This window comes from Balaenoptera musculus, chromosome 13 (assembly GCF_009873245.2).
Source record: "Balaenoptera musculus isolate JJ_BM4_2016_0621 chromosome 13, mBalMus1.pri.v3, whole genome shotgun sequence".
Lineage (NCBI taxonomy): Eukaryota > Metazoa > Chordata > Mammalia > Artiodactyla > Balaenopteridae > Balaenoptera > Balaenoptera musculus.
Window position 1 is genome coordinate 44,411,523 of NC_045797.1, and position 22,452 is coordinate 44,433,974.

Consider the following 22,452-nt stretch of genomic DNA (forward strand, 5'->3'; position numbering starts at 1 on the left):
CTTCTCTGGCTGTAAGTGGGCGATCAGACCAGGGGCATGGCTGTGTGTTGAGGGGTTAGTGGGCGGGTCCCAGACGAGACAGGCCTGACTGGATGGGCTCTGGCCTCCACGCTGGCACGTTTTACCTTCATTTCATCCATCCAGTCCATAATGTAGAGCATTTCCTGGAATATCTTCTGCAGCCCCAGGTTCATCTCGAGGCGCTGCCGCCGGGCCCTGAGCAGCTCCAGCAGGTACTCCCAGAGCCGGATGACGTTGTCCTTCCTCGCCGCGATGCGCTTGATGTCGTGGTAGTTCTCCGCTTCTAGCTCCCTGGCCACGGCCACCACGGCCTGCACGCGCTCCTCGTACGCGGCAATGTCCGTCTCAATGGCCTCGTGCTTCTTCGTGGCAGCCTCGACGGCAGGAAGGTCAAATCCAAAGTTGTCCTAAGAGAAAAGGGAACAAAAAGAAAAGAAGCACAAAATTCAAAAGCCATCCAATTTGGAACAAAGAAACAGAAAACGGAGGTGGAGTCCTGGGCACACCCCTTAATCTTGGCGGGGGCGGGGTGGGGGAGGGTGTCCCAAAGCCAAACACTGACTCCCGAGTCCCGACCCCCACTGGTCTTCTCCTTCCTGGGGGCCCTTAGAACTGTGCTTGGGCTCAAATGCTGCCCCCAAAGCAAACCAGCAACTTCTCACTTTACAGAGGGGTGCAGCACATAGGTAGCACCCGACTTACGAGACTGGAGCAGGCGATGGCTTTGGTTAAGCCAAGTAGAAAAGAAGCCACTTACTTATTTCATGGCCAGTCTAGCTGCCTTGAAGGCCAAAGACTGGGAGAAGGAGACAAATTTTTAAATATGAACGGTTCACACACACTCACTGGCTCTCAACAAACTTTGTTTGAACTACTTCCAGATCTATAAAAAGTCAGATAAATAGAAGAGAAAATATATTAGAAATTATAAACATCCTCTTCATGGGAAGTGGGTGAGATGACTTGACAGCTGCTGCAGGACACTGGATGTTGACAAACAGCTGTCCTAAGGCCCCTGAGCGTGGTCTAGGTTCTAGCGGACCCCGGGAGCAGTTTTCTTGAACACTGTTCTAGAGCAGGACCTGGGACACCAGACGCTGGTTCTCGCTCAGCCAGGTCTCCCTCATAGCTGCCTTGCGGTCGAATCTGCGGGCAAGCTGTTCCAGTTTCTCCTGTCTTATGAGCTCGTTCCGCAGGGCCAGTTCTCGCTCGTGTTCCGCTTTTTCCAGTCTTTCCCAGGCCTACAGAGATGAAAGAGAACAGTTTCCTGCTACGTTCAAGGAACAATCCTAGGCTGCAGTTAACAGCCAGTGCTTCTCAAAAAGACCTGAGAACTTGAAAGGGAAATCCCATTCCCAACCTCACTGACTCTTAAGCCTTGGGAAAAAAATCATTTTCTCTCAGTTGAGCCCCATGGGAACACTCTCCCCTATCTAAATCTAAAGATCCTATGTCACATCTGGGAAACAAAACAGTGTAGATATGGAGCAATGTAGCTAAGTTACAAAGCCCTTAACTTTAATTGAGAGGAAGCAAAGTATCTTCAACAGCTCTGATGTAAAAAAGATAAATGACATCTTCTAAGAAATCATACTATGAATCTCTCATTCACCCCACTCTGAAGTCACTTATTTTTAATTCACATATCTGAGTATTTTTTTTCCAAAATACTCACCAATTAAATTCATTCCTATGAAATATATCTTACTTCACATTAAAAAAAAAATTCCACTTAAAAGAATCTAAATGTGTACAACTGACCACAGTTCTAGATTTTTCAGATTTCTGCTTGGAAATAATGCCCACCATGAAATTCTATAATTGCAGATATAACAGGCATGGAAACAAATTTTTTGACAGCTTCTCTGACGGAAGGAGTCAAAATCCTAAGCTCTCACCTCTAGGGATTCCAGATACATGAAATAAGGTTTTGAATTCTCCCTTTTGCAATTTAAAGATGTTTGAGCCAATTGCCTGGGACAAATGACAGGTAAACTGATTATGTATCTGAGTGACAAGGTAAGCAGGCTGAACCTGGTTTGATAAAATCTAACACACACACACACATACACCGCCAGCCACCTGCCCCCAAACCACCACAAGCACTCCCTTGACCCTCAGCACTACGTGAGCAACGACTGCCGCTTATCAACTCGGCAGGCCAGGAAGGAAGCCTTTCAAGATCTCTTAGCAATCAAGACCCACTGATAGAACCTGAAAACCTACAGGAGGCTGGCGCCCACACAGGAGGACAGGGCCCACGAAGGAGGCCAGACGGATCGGTTTTACCTTGTTAATGTCAGAGATGAGTTTCCCCTCCCGGGGCATGTAGACCTTCTGGTTATTGGCCCTCATCTTGCTCTGAATAGTGAAAAGCAGGACTTCCAAGTTCCCCTTCTCAGTAAATCTAAGCAGAGAAAACCAGCCATAAACATTATACTATATTTTGTTCTTTCAAAAGGAAAAACGCATCTGCTTCTAGAGAAAAAAATAAAATAAAATAAAATAAAATAAAATAAAAAAACACACTTCGGGGCTTCCCTGGTGGCGCAGTGGTTGAGAGTCTGCCTGCCAATGCAGGGGACACGGGTTCGAGCCCTGGTCCGGGAAGATCCCACATGCCGCGGAGCAACTAAAGCCCGTGCACCACAACTACTGAGCCTGCGCGTCTGGAGCTGTGCTCCGCAACGAGAGGCCGCGACAGTGAGAGGCCTGCGCACCGCGATGAAGAGTGGCCCCCGCTTGCCACAACTGGAGAAAGCCCTCACACAGAAATGAAGAACCAACACAGTCAATAAATAAATAAATAAATAAACACACTTCGTGCAGCCTCACAATTTTAAAAGGCATTTATCTCCAGTCTGACTTTTGTGTGAAACGCGTGCGTGTTAGAGCAGTGGGTTAGTTTTTGGGTACTGAAGACCTCAGTATGTGCCAAACTGTGGGGTTTTTCTTGTGGTTCGTTGTTGTTGCTGAGATTTACAGTCAGGGGCACAGAATGCTACTCTTTTGTTAATCAACTCAATCAAGATTTAGACCCCAAGCCCTGGACGATGAACTGGCTTCATTCGGAGAGCACAGCTGAATGCATTCAACAAGGATCATTTCAAACGCCCACCTAGGGTCACTGTCAATGGGTTGTGGAGACCTCAGCCAGGAATTCACAACTGAGTGAAGTTTTCAGAAAAAGGAGGGATGACTCTTGTCATAATAAGCAAGAGATAAGGGCCACAATATTTACTGGACAACTACGTATCTTTAAAATATGTGAAAAATCAGACTTCTGGGGGCAGCAAAACCTGATCTGAACGGATAGGATATGAAACTATTGTTTTTTTAATTCACACAATGTGAATAATTACATGTTTTGCTACCGATATGTGAGGAGGCCTGATATGAGTTAACTGCCTCAGAACCACCTGGCATGTACCCTGTTACTTCTCTAAAATCCAGAAACGATGGAATTCTGAAACACATTAGGCACAAGAGCTTTGGATGAGGAACTGGGGACCTGCACCGTTTCTTGGGACTCTCACGTATCACACGTACCAGTGGCACATTTCTGCTGGAAAGGGCTCACAGAGGGTATAATTTGGAATACATCTCAGCAACACAGGCTCAGATTAAAAGGAGGAGGACAGGCCGCTGGCGAGAGGCATTCATTGAGAGATGAGACCATGCAAGTCAGAAAACAGGGGTCTGCGGCTGCAATCACCTCTCTCCCCATAAGAAGGGCAATGCATTACACTCTGCATCTTACTTGGGCGGCTTTTCCACAGTGCGGTAGGTGTTGAAGGCCTGAAGCTGTTGTTGAACCCCAACCAGCGAGTTGGCAAATTTGCGATTGTTCAAAATAATGATGGTTTGTTCAATCCACTCCAGAAGGTCAGAGGCAAGGGATTCATACTTTTCAATCATTTTTTCTGTTTCAATAGCATTGTCGAGCACCTGTAAACAAGAGTCAGAAAAATGGAAAAACAAGATCGTATCCCTGCGTAAGGGAGACATGACTGCAGCCCTATGGGAGCCCGCACACACTTCAGCACTGGCTCTGAAACGGTTCTATGAGACTTAGGCACAAGAGTTTTTAAAACTCCAAGAACCATGTGCTAATAAGCACTCAGACCGTGGCTATCATTTGTGAGCAATGACAACTTAACTCAACTGTAATTGGTTCTGTAACCTCCCTACCCCCCAGGCAAAGGGTTTCAGATCCTGAATGACTCCTGATACCTCAGCTCTGAAATTCCTACAGGAACAAAAAGGGCTCTATTTTGCTTGGTGCTGTCCCATGAATGCCAATGCCCATGAATTTTCCATTCCATTGCACTGAGAAGACAATGTCATCTGATCTGCTGTTTTGAAATATATGGCAGGGGAACATCAGCCAAACAAAAAAATTAAAAAAGTGTAATACTGATGAGGACTTTCCAAGCATGGTAAGTAGGATTTTCACGTCCATGACATCAGGCAACTCAATCAGATTTTCAATACCCAATTTTCTGGCAAGGTTGAGGGGAGGGGTGTTTCTGGGTCTGAGATCCCCCTGAAATCCCTTCCTCAGTATTTTAGCCACCCACCACTCCTGCCTCCTGTTACTCTTTGGGATCGAGAGGCTGCTGCCCACTTCCCTGCCGTGTGGAGAACCTGCCACGAACTCCCAATAGCTAAACGTCTGAGTGCGTGGTGGCGGCACATTAAGATGCGAACCTTAATTACGTCTCACAACTTACAAAAGTGGTGTGAGCTCACCTTTCCAATTCGTTTTCCTTCAACAGCCAAGGCCTTCATCTTTGAGAAGTAGTGGTAATAAGTCACCACGTAAGTGATAATGGACTTCTCATCGGGGTGGTCCACACTGATATCTGCAACCCAGAGAAGATTCTGTTCAGTACTCTGCTCACGGCACCGCCACCCAGGCAGCAGGAACAACCCGGAACAGCTGCTCAGCACTGCACAGGCCCGTATCTTCATTTTTTGGGCTTGAGAGTTCTGCCATCAGTGTGTTAATTATAAAGTTAACTAACAGGGATGAAATCACCTCCCTGGCGCTTTTATTATATGAACATTCATAAGTGCCTTCTACTGCAATAAGGACATAAAAGTCTTTTTTTTTTTAACATCTTTATTGAAGTATAATTGCTTTACAATGGTGTGTTAGTTGCTGCTGTATAACAAAGTGAATCAGCTATATGTGTACGTATATGCCCATATCTCCTCCCTCTTGGGTCTCCCTCCTACCCTCCCTATCCCACCCTTCTAGGTAGACACAAAGCACCAAGCTGATCTCCCTGTGCTATGCGGCTGCTTCCCACCAGCTATCTGTTTTACATTTGGTACTGTATATATGTCCATGCCACTCTCTCACTTCGTCCCAGCTTACCCTTCCCCCTCCCCGTGTCCTCAAGTCCATTCTCTATATCTGCGTCTTTATTCCTGTCCTGCTCCTAGGTTCATCAGAACCACTTTTTTTTTTTTTTTTTAGATTCCGTATGTATGTGTTAGCATACGGTATCTGTTTTTCTCTTTCGGACTTACTTCACTCTGTATGACAGAAGGACATAAAAGTCTTAACAGACATGATCCTTTCTCTAGAGGATCCCAGGCTACTGAGATGACAAAATATATACAAAACTACTACACAGAAATGAAGAACAAAGTAAGAACTGAGTCAGATATCTCAGTGATGTGGTTACCACCCAGACACACCACATTCACCTCCCTGCCTCCCCGACCCTTAAGCTGGTCTGTGTTTCTCTGTGGTCCTTATTTCTGCCAGTGGCACCAGAATCTTTCCCGGCCACTGAGACCATGGACATCTTTATCTCCTTGTTACCCATATCCAGTTAGTCACCGGGTCTGAGACCTGATGATTCTATTTATGGAATCCTTACTGTCACTCTCGGGTCCAGCTCTCACGGTCACATAACCAGACCTGAAGCAATGGCTTCCTCACTGGGTCTCCCTGCTACTCGATTCACTTTACACACTGTGCCTGGCTTATCTTCCAGAAGCACAGCTGTGAAGCACAGCTCCCTCCAAGCCCAAATTACTCAGAAGTGCCCTGCAGCCTGAAAAATAAAGTATAAACCCCAAAGGCCTCTGCAATTTGCCCTAACTTTCTTTCCCTCCCTCCCTTCCTTCCATCTATCCATCGAATATTTATCAAGCTTCCTCTAAGTGCCAAGTGCCATTCTAGACATTTCTCATTCTACAGCCTACTGGTTCTTCTAAGGCACTATAGATCTAAACCAAACTGGACTATTTACCACCCCTCAATTCCCAATATTCTTTCCAGTTACAGCCTCCCTTTGTCTGAAAGGGCCTTCCCCAGCACACCACCTTCTTCCTACCCTTCAGGTCCAGCTCAGAAGCCACCACTCCAACACAGCCATTTCCGATCCCTACAGCTGGAATGACTGTTCCCTAAAGGGCTTTGTTTATGGTTTGCTTTCTGCTAGGTCCTATGATTACTTATGCACATTTCATTAGTCTTACAAGACTGAGTTTCCAAGGCAGGAACCCAGTCTTGGGAAGCCCTGGGCCACCGTGCCTCCCCACCTCCTAACGTGCTGTCTAATATACAGGGTGGGTGGTCAATAAATATTTATCGAGGGAGGGAGCAAATGAATGAAGGTGGTCAGTCTTCGGGGTATGGCAATGTTGAGGGAAGTACTCAACTCAGGATAAGACGGAGGAGAGAACACACAGATGGCTCTTTGTTGACGTATGGGGCTCTTTTTTCAATGTGCATCCGCACACGCGCCTTCACTTCTATCCTCCTGGCAGCCCTGTGTGAGGCAGGTTGTTTCTCTTGTTTTAAAGACTTGACTACCAGGGCACAGGGCGGGAAAGCTCCCTGCCCAGAGTCACTGAGGCAGCTGATGGCAGTGGGGGCCACAGCTACTGTTCCCACCCCAGGGCCCCTGTGGCCAACTCCTGTGTCTGTTTGGCCCCATCAAAGTGGGCCCCGTGGATACAGAATTGGAGGAAGGCCAGGAAAAAATGCCATCCCTGTATGCAATTTAATAAACACAAAATGTCGACATAACTGGGAAAGATTGAGCAAGCAAAACCTTTTTTAACTTGTTTACAATTTTATTTTAACTGATGCTCTCTGGGGCACCGGACAACTAACAGCAGCTAAGGACAACTAATAATCAAGATCAAACCCACAGAATAAGTGACATCGACTGCTTTTTTTAGCTCCTTGTCTTCCAATGATCTGGGGAACATCAATCCCCTTTTCGTAGTGGGTGGTGATTAGCAAGAGTAACTAATGAGCAACTTATTAAATTTCTTTTTGTCATAGTGATTAAAAAAAAAAAGAAGATTCTTTATCCAAGCACAAAGAGCCCGGGCTCAGGGAGGATGCCTTTCCAGAGTAAGGCAGGGGTTAAGCACAAAGATTTATCACAGTCCAAGGAATTTTAGTTTTGTGTTTATATTGAGAAATCATTTAATGGGCTAGCACAAAGATAATTTTATCTCAGCTTCCTGTAGTGAAACTATCAGTGCATCTGACGCACTGGAAAATAGCAAGACGCCTGCCTGGCAGCCTCACGACCTCGATCTGCCCCTGGGGAGTTCAACTTCCTGTTCTATATTTATAAGAGCTTTAAACTTTCACTCACATACAGTTTTTTCTCTCTAATATTTGCTAACAGCTGAGAGGGTCTAAAGAGCTCCAGCCCTACAAACAAATCCTCTTACGTTTTAAATGCTTCTCGACATCAGAGAACGTTCCTGTGATAGCTCATGCTAAGATGAAGCCTACAGTAAGGATTTTGGTAAGCAAGGGATTTACAACCTATGGGACTGTCCCACACAGGTCTGCTCCATGTCACCTGCAGTCAGTCTTCAGGGTCCTGCTGCAGGGATCCACAGAGCAGAGAGGTTGGTTCTGTGCAGAGACTGGGCCGCCAAGCAGCCAGCCACGAGGAGGGACTGCGCGTGTTACTCCTTCTGCCACCCACACGTTCCGGGTGCACCTTCCTCACTGAAGCGCTTCTTGCTCAGGAGCAAACACCGCACAGTCTCCTAAGGAGGCCCCTGCCCCTATCTCTACCCAGGCCAAACCACGCTCTCGCCACCGTGGGATGAACGCCAGTCAACAAGCATGTATGAGAGCCTAAGGCAGGTTCTCTTCCTTGAGCACAGAGGCTAGGGGGCTTCAATGACTCCCCACTGTCTGCTGAATAACCTCTAAAGACTGTAACCTGTTGGGCCCCCACCCACCTTTCCAGTTGTATTTTTCCCAACATCACGCTAACACCACCCCCAATAAACTGTTAGTCCCCAATCACACCTTCCTCTTTCCTGGTTCCTTTGCTCACACAGATCCCTCTGCCTGCCCTGCCCTCTCCTCTGGCACACGTTTAAATCATACTCATCTTTCAAGGCCTTTTCAGATGTAATCCTTTACACAAATCCTCAAGTAACTCCCACACCAAAATTAAACTCCTCTTCCTTAGGTAATTCCCAAAGCACACTGTATGAATACAACAAACTGACACAAAGCAGATTTTATATTTACCCCTCAGTGCAAGAGATACCGACAGTCCCACCTTTTACCCCTTGAGTCCTTACCTTCGGGGTCCAACAGTTTAGTGAGGCCGAGGTGCTGCTCTGCAAGGTTAAATGCATTCTGCAGATTGTAGTGTGCATTGGATTTCTTTAGCTTGTCAAAATCTATCAGGTCAGGCCTGTGTAGAACAACAGTGGAACACAACAGAAACCGTGGCTTGAAAACACACCGTGTGACCCGTGGGACTCGATTACTACTCCAAAAGTGTCCACTTAGCAGAGTAAAAGCCTACGATATTAGTTAATCATCAAACAATGAAACCCGATTTTTGAATAAACAACCTCAAAGTTTATGAAGAGAATGGAAGAGAACGGGTGAACTTGTTTCTTTTGTTTGGGAGAATTTAAACATTCTCTCTCACCTTCCTCACGGGGAAGGCAGGAATTTCCACTGTGATGCAACAGCGAGGGCAACGGACATGAGGACTGAAAGTCACCCAGATCTGCTACACAAGGATGTCAACATTCCACCCCCAAATTGTTAGCATGACCTCTAAGGACTCACCGGTGTTTGTGTATCAGTGCATTGAAGGCCATGCCGTCCCTCCAGCTAGTGGTGAAATTGTGAATGTTGACGTTGGGGTACCTAACAAACACGAGGCACGAGACAAGAGCGACACAATTATCAAATAAAGGTCTGTGCTTTTGCTAAACACAGTGTTTAAAAAAAAAAGAAAAAGTCTGTAGGCACTGCGAAAATGTCGGGCAGTGAATATCAATAAGGACAATCAAATCGAAGCTAAGATCCGCCTCAACTTCTCCTTGTTGGAAAATAAGAATAAAACACACGTCCACATGGCTTTTCTTTCTTGGTAATTCGATCTGTGATCTGCGTCCTTGACTGAAAACACCAGGCTTACTGAGAAAAAAGTGACCACAACTAGATGCCTCTGACGTCTCCCTGCTTCACTGGCTTTCCACGCCCCCAGCACAGCTATCAGAACCCTGCAGACACCAAGACCCGAGTTCACACGGCACTCCGGGAGAGGGAGTAGCTGGGATTACCTGTTCAAAGGCTCAGCTCTCCTTCTTCCTTATCCCACTGAACTGGATGAAGTTTTGTAAATCTAGTACCTCCCCGAAACAATTCCCTATGTTTGAAACTTACCCGCAGTCAATCAGCTACTCTACACCACATTGATTATTAATAACTTTCTACCTGTGGTTGATTAAAAGTTCATTCCTAACTTGATCCCCTTACTAAGCCTTACACTCTTTATAGTTTCCATAGTTACCACTGACTGATCATGTCCATTAGTTACATCTGTCCTCCAAGTAGTCCTGACTTGGTGCAAAATTAACCTGGCACAAAACCAATTCTCAATTAGTACCGAGGAGCTCCGACAGTTTCAGTGAGCAATAAGCAAGATGCGATTCTCTAAAAAATATCTTCACTGAAATTTCAATGAGAGAATAAAAGAAAGGGAAACTGAGAAAACGTACAAAGACCACCCACCCTTAAGTTTAATGCACAGAGCTTCCCAAAGCAACAGAAATTAAAGAGAGGAGAAAACCCACAACTTTTTACAAATGTCATGGATGAGATTCTTAAACATGGTTTCAGGGTTTTAAAATTCAAGATTAACTTCTCTCTGGAACTTCCTTAATAAACAGAGGGAAACTGATTGTGCAAATGACAGACAGGTCCAGGATATAAATCCACTCCTGTTCTGAGAGCTAGCTGAAATGTCAGCGCATCAACTACTTACGAGTCAACAAGACGTCTCAGTGGAAGTGGTGGAAAAAGATACTCGTCAACACCTTGTAAGTGATGACTCTGGTAGAACTTAGTCCTGGGAGAAGCAGCCCCTAACCCCCTGAGTTCGTGCTCACCCAGCTGTCTTCATCTGGCACCACAACAGCAATGCATCCTTGGCAGATTTCTTCTCTTTGTTGTCTTCAGTTTCCACGCTGATATCCTGGATCTGAGATTTACAAAGAAATATTAGACCAATAGATGCGTTAGCTTCCTAATGAAAGCCACAGAAGAACAGGTCTGCATATACATAAAGAGTAAACTTTAGATCAACACCTAGCCCTGCAGACTGCCTACTCCGAGGGTCAATGAGAACTGCTTTCTGAAGCCAGGGTTCACTTCTTAGAAACACCAACCAGAACTAGGTTCTCTATTTTGCACAAAGATAAGACTGAAGTGAAGACTAGTTACCTGCCTGACTTCCAAGAACCTATTAGGGGTCATTTCTACCCCCAACATAGCCCGTCTTCTCCAACTACAAGCTAGAACAGTGGTGCATACGGTACACCTTGAACCTCAGCAGACCCTAGAAAAATACCGTTTGTTTTCTCACAACCAAAGATATTTTTACACCAGGGTGAGTGAGTCCTTCGTTGATGAGGACAGTGCGTGCACCATTTCCTGAAAACTGACCCAAACTCTCAGAGAAAGAGTGCCCTTAAATGCTGTGCTTCCATGGTCTGAATGTTTGTCTCCCACACCCTCACCAATTCTTATGTTGAAATCCTAAGCCACACAGGTGATGGCGTTAAGAGATAGGGTCTTTGGGAGATGCTTAAGTTATGAGGGTAGAGCCCTCATAAATGGGATTTGTGCCTTATAAAAGAGGCTCCAGAGAGATCCCTAGCGCCTTCCACCATGTAAGGACACAATGAGACGTATGCAACCCGGAAGAGGGCCCTCACCTGACCACGCTAGCACCCTGATCTCAGACTTACAGCCTCCAGAACCGTAAGCAATAAATTTCTATTGTTTGGAAGCCACCCAATCTGTGGTACTTTGTTTTAGCAGCCTGCATGGACTAAGACAGCCTGTATTCATCAGCTACTCAGAGGCCGCTGATTCTCAACAGGACATAGAGCCTGGTCTACTGGCACCAAAGTCAGACTCTCTGCGTCTGAATCCAGGCTCCCCCACCTACTGCGTGTCCTTGGGCTAGTTCCTCGGCTTCCCCTCTGAGGGGTGGCTATCTCGGAGCGCTGCTGTACACTTGAACAAATGCAAAGTATGAAGGGCTGGGCTCTTAGTAAGGATCCATACACGTCAGCTCTTTGGATGACGGGCTGCCTACCAGTTACGTGATTTTAAACAAATGCTCTAAATACCCCTTTGCCTTTAGTTCCTTGATTATAATGATAAAATGTGGGATGGAGTCAGGGGAAAGGGTGTTGGCCTCTCTTTCAGCTCTAACCATTCCAAGCTTCCCTGTCCTGGCCCCTGTCAAAGGTCTTTCCATTTAATCTAGAAACACGCCCCAGAATTCTTTTTAAGAGAAAGAGGTAGGAGGAGGATAAAATACATACATGTAAGATTAAAAAGTTAGAAACTTTCAACTAGGAAAAACACCTAGAAATTGAAATAATTACACTTCTAAAAAAAATTCTGCATTTTTAACTGTTGTTAAGTGAAGTCTGAGCTTGCATAAACTCCAAACTCCAAACAGTGTGCAAGAATAACCTTTGCTCAAGGAGTAAGACACAAACTCACCAAGAAAGGCAGGTGGAATTTTACACATTAACCCCCGTCAGCTTTCCTATGCCTCAGTGTGAAGGGAATCTGTTTCCAGACTTGTTCTTTTAGAAACAAAATCTACCCTTCTGAAGTGAAGACAGCTCCCTATGTGGACTAGGCAAACTCGACAACTTTCATTCCAGTTTCTCACACCATCTTTTACTCTCTTTTAAGGGAAAGCAGCATAAAACCTGTCTGTCATCATCGGTATTTAATGCACACCTGCTACACACATCAGGGCAGGCCACGTCTTGGGGACTCTGGAGACACACACACACACACACAGAGGAAATGTAAGACAAGGTTGCACATTCAGGAGCTGGGGGGCGGTGGGGAGAGAGATCTTTGTAGATACGTGGGACGCTTCACGGAGGACGCAGAATGTGAGCTGGGCCTTGGCTGGTGCAGAATCAATACATGTTTGTGGAGCGGGGGATGATTTGATAAAACTGCTGCGGGAGGTGGGGTCATGTCAGACACCAACCCTGCAGGCCATGCAGTGACATCAGCCTCAAAGGAAAGGGAGAAACTACGTATCAGCATTTACAGGTTCAAGCACAGAAAAAGGCAAGCTGGCAGGAAGCTAATTAGTCAATGACGCAACCCAATTCATGTGGAGAATCCTGGAAAGGGCTGTGTGTGCCAGCTCCCCGCCACGGGCACAGACCCGCTGTCAAGAGAAGCTGCTGCCAGGACGCCCTTCCACGCTCTGATTACTACAGGCCAAAGGCAAGAGAAATAGGACTTTTTACTCTACAGAACTGAGGCGATGCTCCAGGAGAGTCCTGTTGGCCTAAGGCCAAGAGCAATAGTTAGTGAATGTAATGGTATTCACTCTGTTTTCAAATCATTCAGGAACTAAATGACAGAAACCTGCAGAAGAGTTCTGTTTGCAAAATAAAGTCACTGATTGTTGCAATTAAATCTCCACTAACGATGTCACCTTCACAGTGGTTCCCCGCCTCAGACCTATTTAATTAGAAGCGCTGGGGCTGGGACCAGGGAACCTGAATGAGTAAACGGCTTTCCCAAGGCAGGTCCAGGCTTAGGAACCCCCCATGCAGGGAGTGTCTCTGTACAGCTCTGGTTTGGTCCCCTACCCCCTCCCTCCTCCCACATACCCACCCAGACCACTGAACTAGAGCTGCCCGATCCCGAGGGAAGCGAGAAGGAAAACGATTGGTTAGAGGTTGATTTCAGCGTTTTAGTAAGAATACAAAGAGAGCTATAATTTGATTTCTGACATGGCCCTTTGTTGGTGAGATTTTTATTTACGTAGGGAAAAAAAAAAAAACAATCAAACTTCATCAAAGGGGCTTAACAGGAAGGGAAGATACAGAGAACACAGCCACAGTGGAGACAGGACTGTTCGGACTTTTGTTTGCAGGGTAACCTGACGCCATGGTAAGAAGTGTTTCCTGAATTTCAGATTTTAACTGAAAAGCAGGGGCATGAAGCAACAGCCTGGAGAAAGAACCAGTCATCGGGCCGGAGGTGCTTCACAGACGAGAAAGGCTGAGCTCTCTTCCAAGGGGTCAGGAGCGCGCACAGCAGCCCTGACTGGCTGTGTGATCCCTGGCAAGGCTCCTCCCTTCCCTCATAAAGTGAAGGAACGGGACAAAGTGACCTTGAGAGCACCTTCTGGCTTACAGTATTCCTATACTTAGAACCTTTCCCTCGGGTATAACAAACCCATAAAATCGTCATCAATTCAAACAAGCAGAAGGCTTTTTGGCACATCCCCCCTGAAAACTGCTTCCTCACATCCAAAGGAGAAGGAGAAGGTGAAAACAGAGCCCACGCATGTGTCATGATCCTAAGCAGCTTTGCCTAAAGATATTCTATGATGCATGCCACAATCTGGCAAAGTTCACACAGTCTAGTGGTAGTAACCTAGCATCGACCACACCCTTACACCTCTGCTCCTGAACGCTGAGCAGCAGACACCAGACGTCTACAGTAGGTGTCGGCGAAGTGGTGGGCTGGGACGCAGCCCAGAAACCCTCTTATTTGCCAGGAGAGTCAAGACTTTCAGGGGCTAGCAAAACTGAGGGAGGATGTGGCTAGCTGCCACATGCCTACAGGGCAGCCAAATGTGACCCGCCGCTCTGCACAGCTGACTCTGAGATGACATTTCAACCTGGTCTTCCTGGTCCCTCTGGAATGGGGAGGCCAGTTTCACAGGGATGCTCATGCCCAGGAGGGAGGCCGAATCGCCGGGCCAAGTCCCTTACCTGGAAGCGCAGGATGATGGTCCAGATGAGGCCGAGGGTCAGCCGGTGGTTCCCATCCACGATGTCGTGGGACCCCATGTTCTCAAGATGGACTCTCTGCTCCTTCAGGAACTGAAGGGCCTTGTCCACGTTCTCCAGACAGTGGATGCGCATTCGTCCCTTGGTGGGTTTAGGCTAAAACAGATGAGCAGAAGGTGGAAACACATCATCCAAGAGGGCAGAAACCAGCTCAGAACTACAGCCCAGAAAGTGCACACGTGCCCATTCATGCAGCGCTTTCCGACCCATACCAAAACGTTAAAAAAAACGTGCTCATTCAGTCCAAGGACAGAGTTTATCTAACAGCCTTAGAAAAGTTTACTTAAGGGATGGTAACCGATCACTCTTCAGAGGTTTTTGTTTAATCATGGAAGTGACACAATTTACAAATGAGCACAGAAGCTGGAAGCTTAGAGAAAAAGGAACCCAGTTTTCATAAAGAATTTCAGAGCTACTACTGCCATCCATATAATTTTTGCAGATGCACAGCGAAAACACCTCTGAGGACTTCCTGGCTGCTTTAAACGTAAAAACAGGTTTGCCACCTGCTGGTTCGGGTCGTTTCCCAAGGTTGGCTCAAGATGAAAAAGGGGGGACACTCCACCCAATCAGCGGAATTTTCAAGTGCTGGTTTTGTGAGGATGATGGAGGGGGGTTGAGTAAAAGGGTGTGACTTACTGGAAAGAAAGGATAAAGTAAAAAAAAAAAAAATATGAGAGTAGTCTAATTTGACTACCTCAAATGTCTATTCCTTTTAATCAGTTATATCAAAATCAAAAAAAGGCGTTTTCAAGGTGAGCGTTTTAAATAAACAAAGCAATAGGTAAAGATACACACACACACACTCGAAATTTTCAACGGGTCTCTATCATCTCCTGTGTCAAGAACAAGCTCATGCCTCCATCGCCCGCCTCCATCCTTCCCACCCTCCTCTCTGTCGCCCGTTACTCCCCCTTCTAGCTGAGGGTGCACCTCAGGCTGATCTCACTGCTCCACAGAGCTGCCACCAGGTTGCCCACACGCCCCTGGCCAGAAGATGAACCTGGCCTGGCTGCCATCCTACCTCCTCAGCCAACTCATTGTACCCTACCCACCTTTCAAGGTTCAGGTCAAGGCACATCTTTCCTTCTAGGAGTCATTTCCAACCATTCCAGTTCTCACAGGTCTCCCCTTCCCCCCAAAACCTATACGTCTGTGGTCTCTGTCTGGACCACAGAGTTCAGGAACTAATCACATATCTTATATTTTTGCTGTTATTTCGTATGTGTTGTTTTTATTACTTCCAACTTGACTACTGCCTTGAGAGCAGGGATGATGCTTTATATGCCTGCTATATCCTCGGTGGTCTCTGGTTTGGTTCAGCACCCAGGGCCTACATGGAGTGACCTGAACGCCCACAGATGGACTGGGCAACGGTGTGTGCTATGAGCCGGCCTCACAGAGGAAAGGCAGCCAGGTGTGCAGCAACCTGGGCACACGCAGGTGTGGGCGGCAGCTAGTCCTACGGTACGTAAGGTCTTGCCTGCTTCCCACTTTACCCTCTGTAGCTGAGATCCTCAGTTAAGTGCTAGATGGAAAACATGTAAAGAGAAGATAACTTGGCTAACAAGTGACCACGTTAAGTACCCAGTCTCAGATTATGTTATTTTTTTCTCGACTTTCTCTTCTACAAAAAAGGACTGGCAAGCATAGAAGAATGTGCCTTGACCCCGAGGAAATAAGATTATGGCCAGAGGCCTTACCACAAGTGGCAGATTTTTTCAAATAATAGCAATGGAAAAAGAAACGTCTCTGAAAGTCAAGCTTTTCACGCTCCAGTTGGCCCTCCGTCCCTGCGGGCGGCAAGTCCTGGAACCAATCCCTCTTTGGGCATCGAGGGAAGTCTGCATTATAATAGTTTACTTACAACCTCCCACCACCCCCCCGCAAAAAGGCATCCTCTCTCAGAAACTTCACAACTAATACATTTCAGGTATGTCAGAAATGCTAGGATTTGTTATTCATGTTAGGTCAAGTGATAACATTACATCAAAATCAAGCAATATGGCGAGGTAAGAAAAAGGTCAGATATTTAAAACAGAAAGCGGTGGACTCCATCTAAGATTCCGTGAGCGACTGTGCAGACACGGTCTGAGGCCGACACTGGAGCCCCCCTCTTCCAAGGCGCGCCCAGCAGCCTCCTCCCCTGGGTCCCCTCCTAACAGGGGAGATGGCCCTGATGGAGCGGTGTGCCCAGAGCCCGCGGGGGGAGAAGTCCCCGGACTCTGCACCTGGTTCTCGCGGGCCAGCTTTCGGTTCTTCTCATTTTCTCTGGATCAGCGGTCATTTCTTGAGGTTGACAAAGTGACCACCCACAGCGGTCCCTTGTTCTTCTCGTGTCCAGGTGGCTCCTGCTGAAACTCTGTTCAAAGTCGAGGGGTGGGGATTAACTGCCTCTAAGGAAGCATGTGAATTCTGGGGCAGGGGCTCCTGACATTTCTCATTGCTCTACGGATGCCTCTTCCTCTCGTCTCTTTAATGCCTGCGCCCTGACCAGTGAGCCTGTGACCAAACAGCGTGTGTCAGGCACCATACGCCCAGGACCGCAGAGCAAGAGGGACGGAAGCATTCTCCTAATGGCAGCAGGTATCTGCGAGGCCAGAAGAGGTTATGTCCTAACTGAGCGTGAGAGGAACAGTGTGGATGGAATTAGAATTGGTAAAGTTAATTCGAGTACCAGGACCCACAAAAGAGAGGCCACCCCAGTGGCTCGGCCCACGTCACAAACCTAAGTCGGACTGCCCTTGAGGGAAACAGTTGTCAAGGAGCCCAAACACACACCCATCCCAGTCCTCCAGCTCACCTCGCCCCAGAAAACAGGACCCGCTCGCCTCCTAAGGAAGCCTCCAACCTCCTAGCCAGTCACGCCCTGCTCCCGCCCTGCCCCTTTTCTAACCTCTGGAAACCTGCTCTCGCCCCAAATCCCTAGGGAAGCATGCTCCACCACTTGTGAGGCACGGCACTCCTCTGTCCACGGACTGTGTCCCCTTGAATAAAAGACATCAAACTCTTTACTAAATTGTCTAGTTCTGTCATCTGACAGAAGGACCTGAGCAGCAGGAGAACAAGGAACAGGCTGGGGGGCTGTCAGGACCTTCCCAGGTTGCAGCAGGCGTAACTACAGTTGGTCCTTTTAGACTTTATCTTGAAACACTCAACTTCAAACGTGTGTGAGACACCGCTCAAGCCTCTGTTCTCTCGTTACAAAATCCCAGCCGACTGTGTGTGCGTTTCCACGTGAGTATGGGGTGCAAGGGTGTGGGAGGGGGAGGACTGCGAGAGGGGTCCAAACGCCTTCCTGCAGGCTGGAAAAGCCCAGCGCCACGTGGCAGGGACGCCGTGCTGATGCTGACTGGCCATGCCAGGTGGGATCTGAGGACGGTTCACCCCAGACCTGGGCACAACGTTAAGTCCCCTCCAGCACCAGCCATCAGAAACACTAGTGCATGGGAACACAAAGGAAGGAACTAAAATAAAAACGGCAGAGAAACACCTTTGGGTAAATGATCAGACTTCTTCCAATGGTTAAAAAACAAACCTCACCAATTTCCAAAAGTCAGAGGAAATGGAAAACTTTCAGGAGACCCCCCCTTACCCCACTTGGTTTTTTTTTTTTTTGCAATTCTCCCAAAAATCAAACCAAGATTCGGGGGGGATGATACTCTGCTCTTCTCCCCCTAAAGCTTTTTTATTTTTAATTTTCCTACTGCTCCTGGCCTTTATATCTTTTAAAACATAAAACATGAACAAACCGGATCTCTGTATATGCTTCTGTTGGGCAATTCAGCGTAGAAGATGATGCTAATGTTAACATGCCCACATTTAAGTTACAATTTCCCCACTTTCTAGCCAATCAGCGCCTTACTTCTCAAATGTCTGTTTATCCATAACATGGGGATAATATGAATAATTATCTCAAAGGGCTGCTACATAAATGAAATGGTGAACTAATGACTATGGTGTTCTCAAACCCACAAAGTGTGTCTACCAACAGGGGTGCCTCAAGGATTTTCCTCCCAACGATTCTACTTAAAAGAGGGGGCTCCCCCTCTCCATGCCACTTGGGCTTCAAACTGTTTAGAAATAACACACCTCTCTGTTAGACAACAGGAAATGTTCAGGGTCTAGATAGAACTCTCCCACTGAGAGGCAGAGAAGTTGGTATACGTCAACTGAAAGGCAAATTTAATACCAGAAGGGAATGTGCTCCCAAATAATGGTAATGATATTACTCTTCTAATCCTGACACCCCAAATTAAACTCTGGACAGAAATAAAAGGAAAAGGTGGTAGAGAAAACTTATGACTGGCTGCTGCCTGGAGGGAGGGGAGATAGGACGAGAGAGCGGAGAGGATGTGAAAACACCCAAACCTCAACACTTAAGGCCTCTATACACAGTAAGACCTCTATGACTCAGAGCTTACTAGGAAACAAGGCTGGAAAGCACGATTTACAGAGATATTTTAAATATTACTATTATGCTGTGCAGCTAGTAATTCAAACTAGGCTAAATGTTGTGCGGTGAAAGTTGCTTCATTGCCTCACTATACCTCTCTATGTTTTTCAAACACTTTCCCACATTGCATCTCAATCGAAGCTCACTCATCTTCGGTGACATATTAACCCCTTTTTAAACCAAAAGAATAAACCAGATGTGGCGTGATTAGATGATGTACGGGTAGCACAATGAGGGGGGAGTAAGAATCAAGACTAAAACTCAAGAATACCAACTCCTGAAACTCATGCTGTATCTGCTTCAGAGAGGGCTTCTGAAGTGTTTTAAGGCACGGTACCTGGGCAAGTTTAGGGGGCAATCATTACAGGGAATTTATTTTAGAAGGGTTAATGACTGCACAGAACTATATACACTGAAACACACTGGGTCATATAAACGGCAAAACTCCCAAGATCTAAAAATTCTTAGCTGCCATTTCCTGTGCCACTATGTTAACCTATCTGTTAGGTGGTTTACATTTATTTAATCCTCACACTAACAGTGCACAGCAATAATTATTATTATTCTTGTCGTTTTGCAGATGAGAACATGCCGGCTTAGAGGGGTGAGGTGATGGTGCGCGGCTGGCTGGTGTGCGGTGAGCCGGGATTCCAGAGCGCGCCCTCTTCAGGCTACACCGGGAACCAAGGGCAGTACACACACACGTCTACGTGAAAGGAAATTACGAGGCTCGGTTCCCATCTGGCAGACAGTTTTCCTTTTTTTTTAAAAGAGCTATTTTTATTTTACTCAACCTCCATCTTCTCAAGAGGAAGAAGAGATAACAATGGAGAGAACTGAACACCGAGCAACTGGGGGAGGGGTGCATCGCTCAGGGATAAACGCAAGCCTCGCCCCAAGAGTGGCTCGCCCTGCCGAGAAAAGGAACCTTCCCTGTCTCGTCTCCATTAATTATTGTCAAGTTCCTAGTGCGACACAGGTCCGTTTCCACGGCAACATGAGCATTTCTGTCCTCTGTGTCCTTTCTGATGGGGCAGTTTGAGATGCCACTTAGGAGGAGGCAAGGATCAATACCAGACTCGCGTGCAACTCAAGCAAGTGGGGCTCTGCAGGCGCAGGCTCCTCTGAGGAAATGCCGATTTTTACGGATCCTCCTTTAAATCAACCTAACAAGTGTCCCTGCTCTTCCGCACCAGGGCCCGTGGGCCTGTGTCTTGCGGGCGCTTTTCCTGTTTCCCCTTCCCAAGGTCCCTTCTGTCCCTTCTAGTCCCAAATCTCTATCAACCACAGCTCCAACCCATCTGGGCCTTACTCCAGACCCATCTTCTTTCCAACTCCAAAGGAGGAGTGGGAATTACAGGGCTAAATAACCAACCTCCAGAAACTGACAATATATTCCTGATTGCTTATTAGAGCAGCTAGTCCGAGCCCTGCCCCCGAGAAGCGGTGTGGTCCTGGGCAAATTCGCCAAGTGGGCCCAAGGCCCTGAGAAAGGAAGGAGGGGGCTGGATGCCGCCCCCCCCCCCATGGCTCTGCCCCGACTGTCACTCAGCCTGGAGTTTGGATCGATTGCACGCTGTGGGGCATCAGGATTTGCAGAACTGTGGAGTAATCACGATGGCAGGCTTTTTGTCAGAGTCTAGAGATGGAAAAGAAAAAGCAAATGTTTCCTGGAGCCATCTTTAGCCTCCTTGAATAGAAGAGGAAGACATAAAGGAGGATTCCTGGCAGGGTATTTTGGGAGGACCCTGGGGAGCTGGGCCACTCTTCTACCCTGGTTAAGCCCCACTCCCTCTGATTTTCTTCATGGGTATCCAAAGCCACCTTGAAGCCACCTGGAGCAACAGCTCTCCAAGGGTTGCAGGGTGGACAGAACACCAATCCTGGGAATTGGGAGAGGCCGACTGCCACGTGCCAGCTGGGTGGGCTTGATGGCTGCTGAGGCTGTTACAGGACCTATGAAATCCAGGGATCTAACTTAGTGGCCACTAAAGTCCCTTCCAGCTGTAAGATACAACCTATGTGTTGGAGGGTGAAAGACTCGCTAGCATGCAAGGTGAATTCTAAAGTGCCTCCTGATCTCTCGTTTAGGTGAAGAAGAAATAGAGAAGAGACACTACTGGTCTCAGTGTATCAGAGCAATGGATACTAGCTTATATTTTTGCCTTTTAATCAAAAATCAGTGTTTGCTACACACACACACACACACACACACACACACACACACACACACACACACACCTCTACTTAATACAGAGGGTAGGATGGGATAGCAATTTGGGATTTGGGGATAGGAACTCCAAAATCTCCTCTGATACAACAGCCAAACTCATTTCACATTATGTCCCCAAACACCTCCCTACACATCACACTTTGAGCTTTAAGAAGAGTATAAACGATTCTTGCCCAATTAAAATTAAACAGGAAACAACATACTTTGTTCCATTAATTCCTGCCCGCCTCCTTCCTGGTTGGGACCCACTCCCAAGGAGAATCTTCTCCTTTAGCAAGACTCAATGAGAAAGGAGGGGACCAAGAGACAGGAGAGTAGGCTGGAGTCCAAGTTATATTCCTCAGTAGTGATACTGGCCTTGGGCGAGGCCCTGGTCACTCACTGCCTGTTTCTCCTATAAAGCGTAAGCTGTCCCCTTGATTAGACTGTGAGAACTAAACACATTATGCATGTGACAGAAAACACTAAAAGTGACTGACCATCATCACTCCTTCCAAAAACAAACTCCAATTCAGCCAGGATGCTTTCCCTACACCTGTTCCCTCCTGCCACCCACCCTCAAGCGCTCTCTTCACTCTTCCTCACGGCTGACACGCGGCCCCTCCTTGACACCCCATCCAGAAGGCCTGTTTCCCCTTCTGAACTCTAGGGCTTTGGGGCCATTCATTCAGTACTTTGTCACATGGTATTACTATTACCTGTTACTATTAATTCACTTTTAGTATTTGTGCAATTAGACCCGAATTTAACAGGGGCATTCTTCTGTGTCTGGTTGTTTAGAACAAAAGCAAATTCTCCCACACAACAGACATTACAAACAACAGGCAGGTTCTGTGGCCAGTCCATAAAACCCCGTTTCTATAACAATACATGCCAGCATGTTCTCCTAACAAAGGCTCTATGTAAAACGCACTCAGGGTAGTTCAACGTGGGATTTGTCTAAGGCTTAGCAAATCTCATGGTAAATCTATCTTCTCCACCTAGCTCAGCCTGTTTTGGAATTAACGGTGGTAAAAAAAAAAAAAAAAAAAAAATCCTCTTTTTGTTGCATTGTCTTCTTTGAGATTGATTAACAGAATAAGAAGACAGAATATCAGGAAAACATCAAGCAACCAAAAATCAGTGGTACCCACTATTGGAAATGGCAGGGGCTGGGGGGAGGGCAGAAGCGTTCAGAAAACCTTGTCCTCTTGGTCAGAGGCGAGGGCTCAGTCTGGCAGGAGCAAGGCAGGAAACTGTCTTATTCAGAACCATCCTTCATGCCGAGGCCCACGGAGGGAAGGGGGCAGGCACTGGCCAACTTCGAACCTGGATGAGGACCCGTGGGCTCCACTTCACCCCTGAAGTCCAGAGGCCC

At 46.9% G+C, this 22,452-nt stretch overlaps 1 protein-coding gene across 7 annotated transcripts in view; it reads right to left on the reverse strand.

Annotated features, from left to right (window-relative positions):
• The window catches only part of SPTBN1 (spectrin beta, non-erythrocytic 1), a 195,189-nt gene that overhangs the window by 43,214 nt on the left and 129,523 nt on the right, over nucleotides 1–22,452 (reverse strand). For all 7 annotated transcript variants that reach the window (XM_036872638.1, XM_036872639.1, XM_036872634.1 and 4 more), the window contains 9 exons: nucleotides 14,329–14,502; nucleotides 10,441–10,532; nucleotides 9,113–9,193; nucleotides 8,611–8,726; nucleotides 4,774–4,886; nucleotides 3,782–3,969; nucleotides 2,311–2,428; nucleotides 1,104–1,262; nucleotides 126–428 (listed from right to left, as the gene is read on the reverse strand). In XM_036872638.1, the coding sequence (XP_036728533.1) occupies nucleotides 126–428; nucleotides 1,104–1,262; nucleotides 2,311–2,428; nucleotides 3,782–3,969; nucleotides 4,774–4,886; nucleotides 8,611–8,726; nucleotides 9,113–9,193; nucleotides 10,441–10,532; nucleotides 14,329–14,502 (1,344 nt within the window). The remainder of the gene's footprint in view (nucleotides 1–125; nucleotides 429–1,103; nucleotides 1,263–2,310; nucleotides 2,429–3,781; nucleotides 3,970–4,773; nucleotides 4,887–8,610; nucleotides 8,727–9,112; nucleotides 9,194–10,440; nucleotides 10,533–14,328; nucleotides 14,503–22,452) is intronic.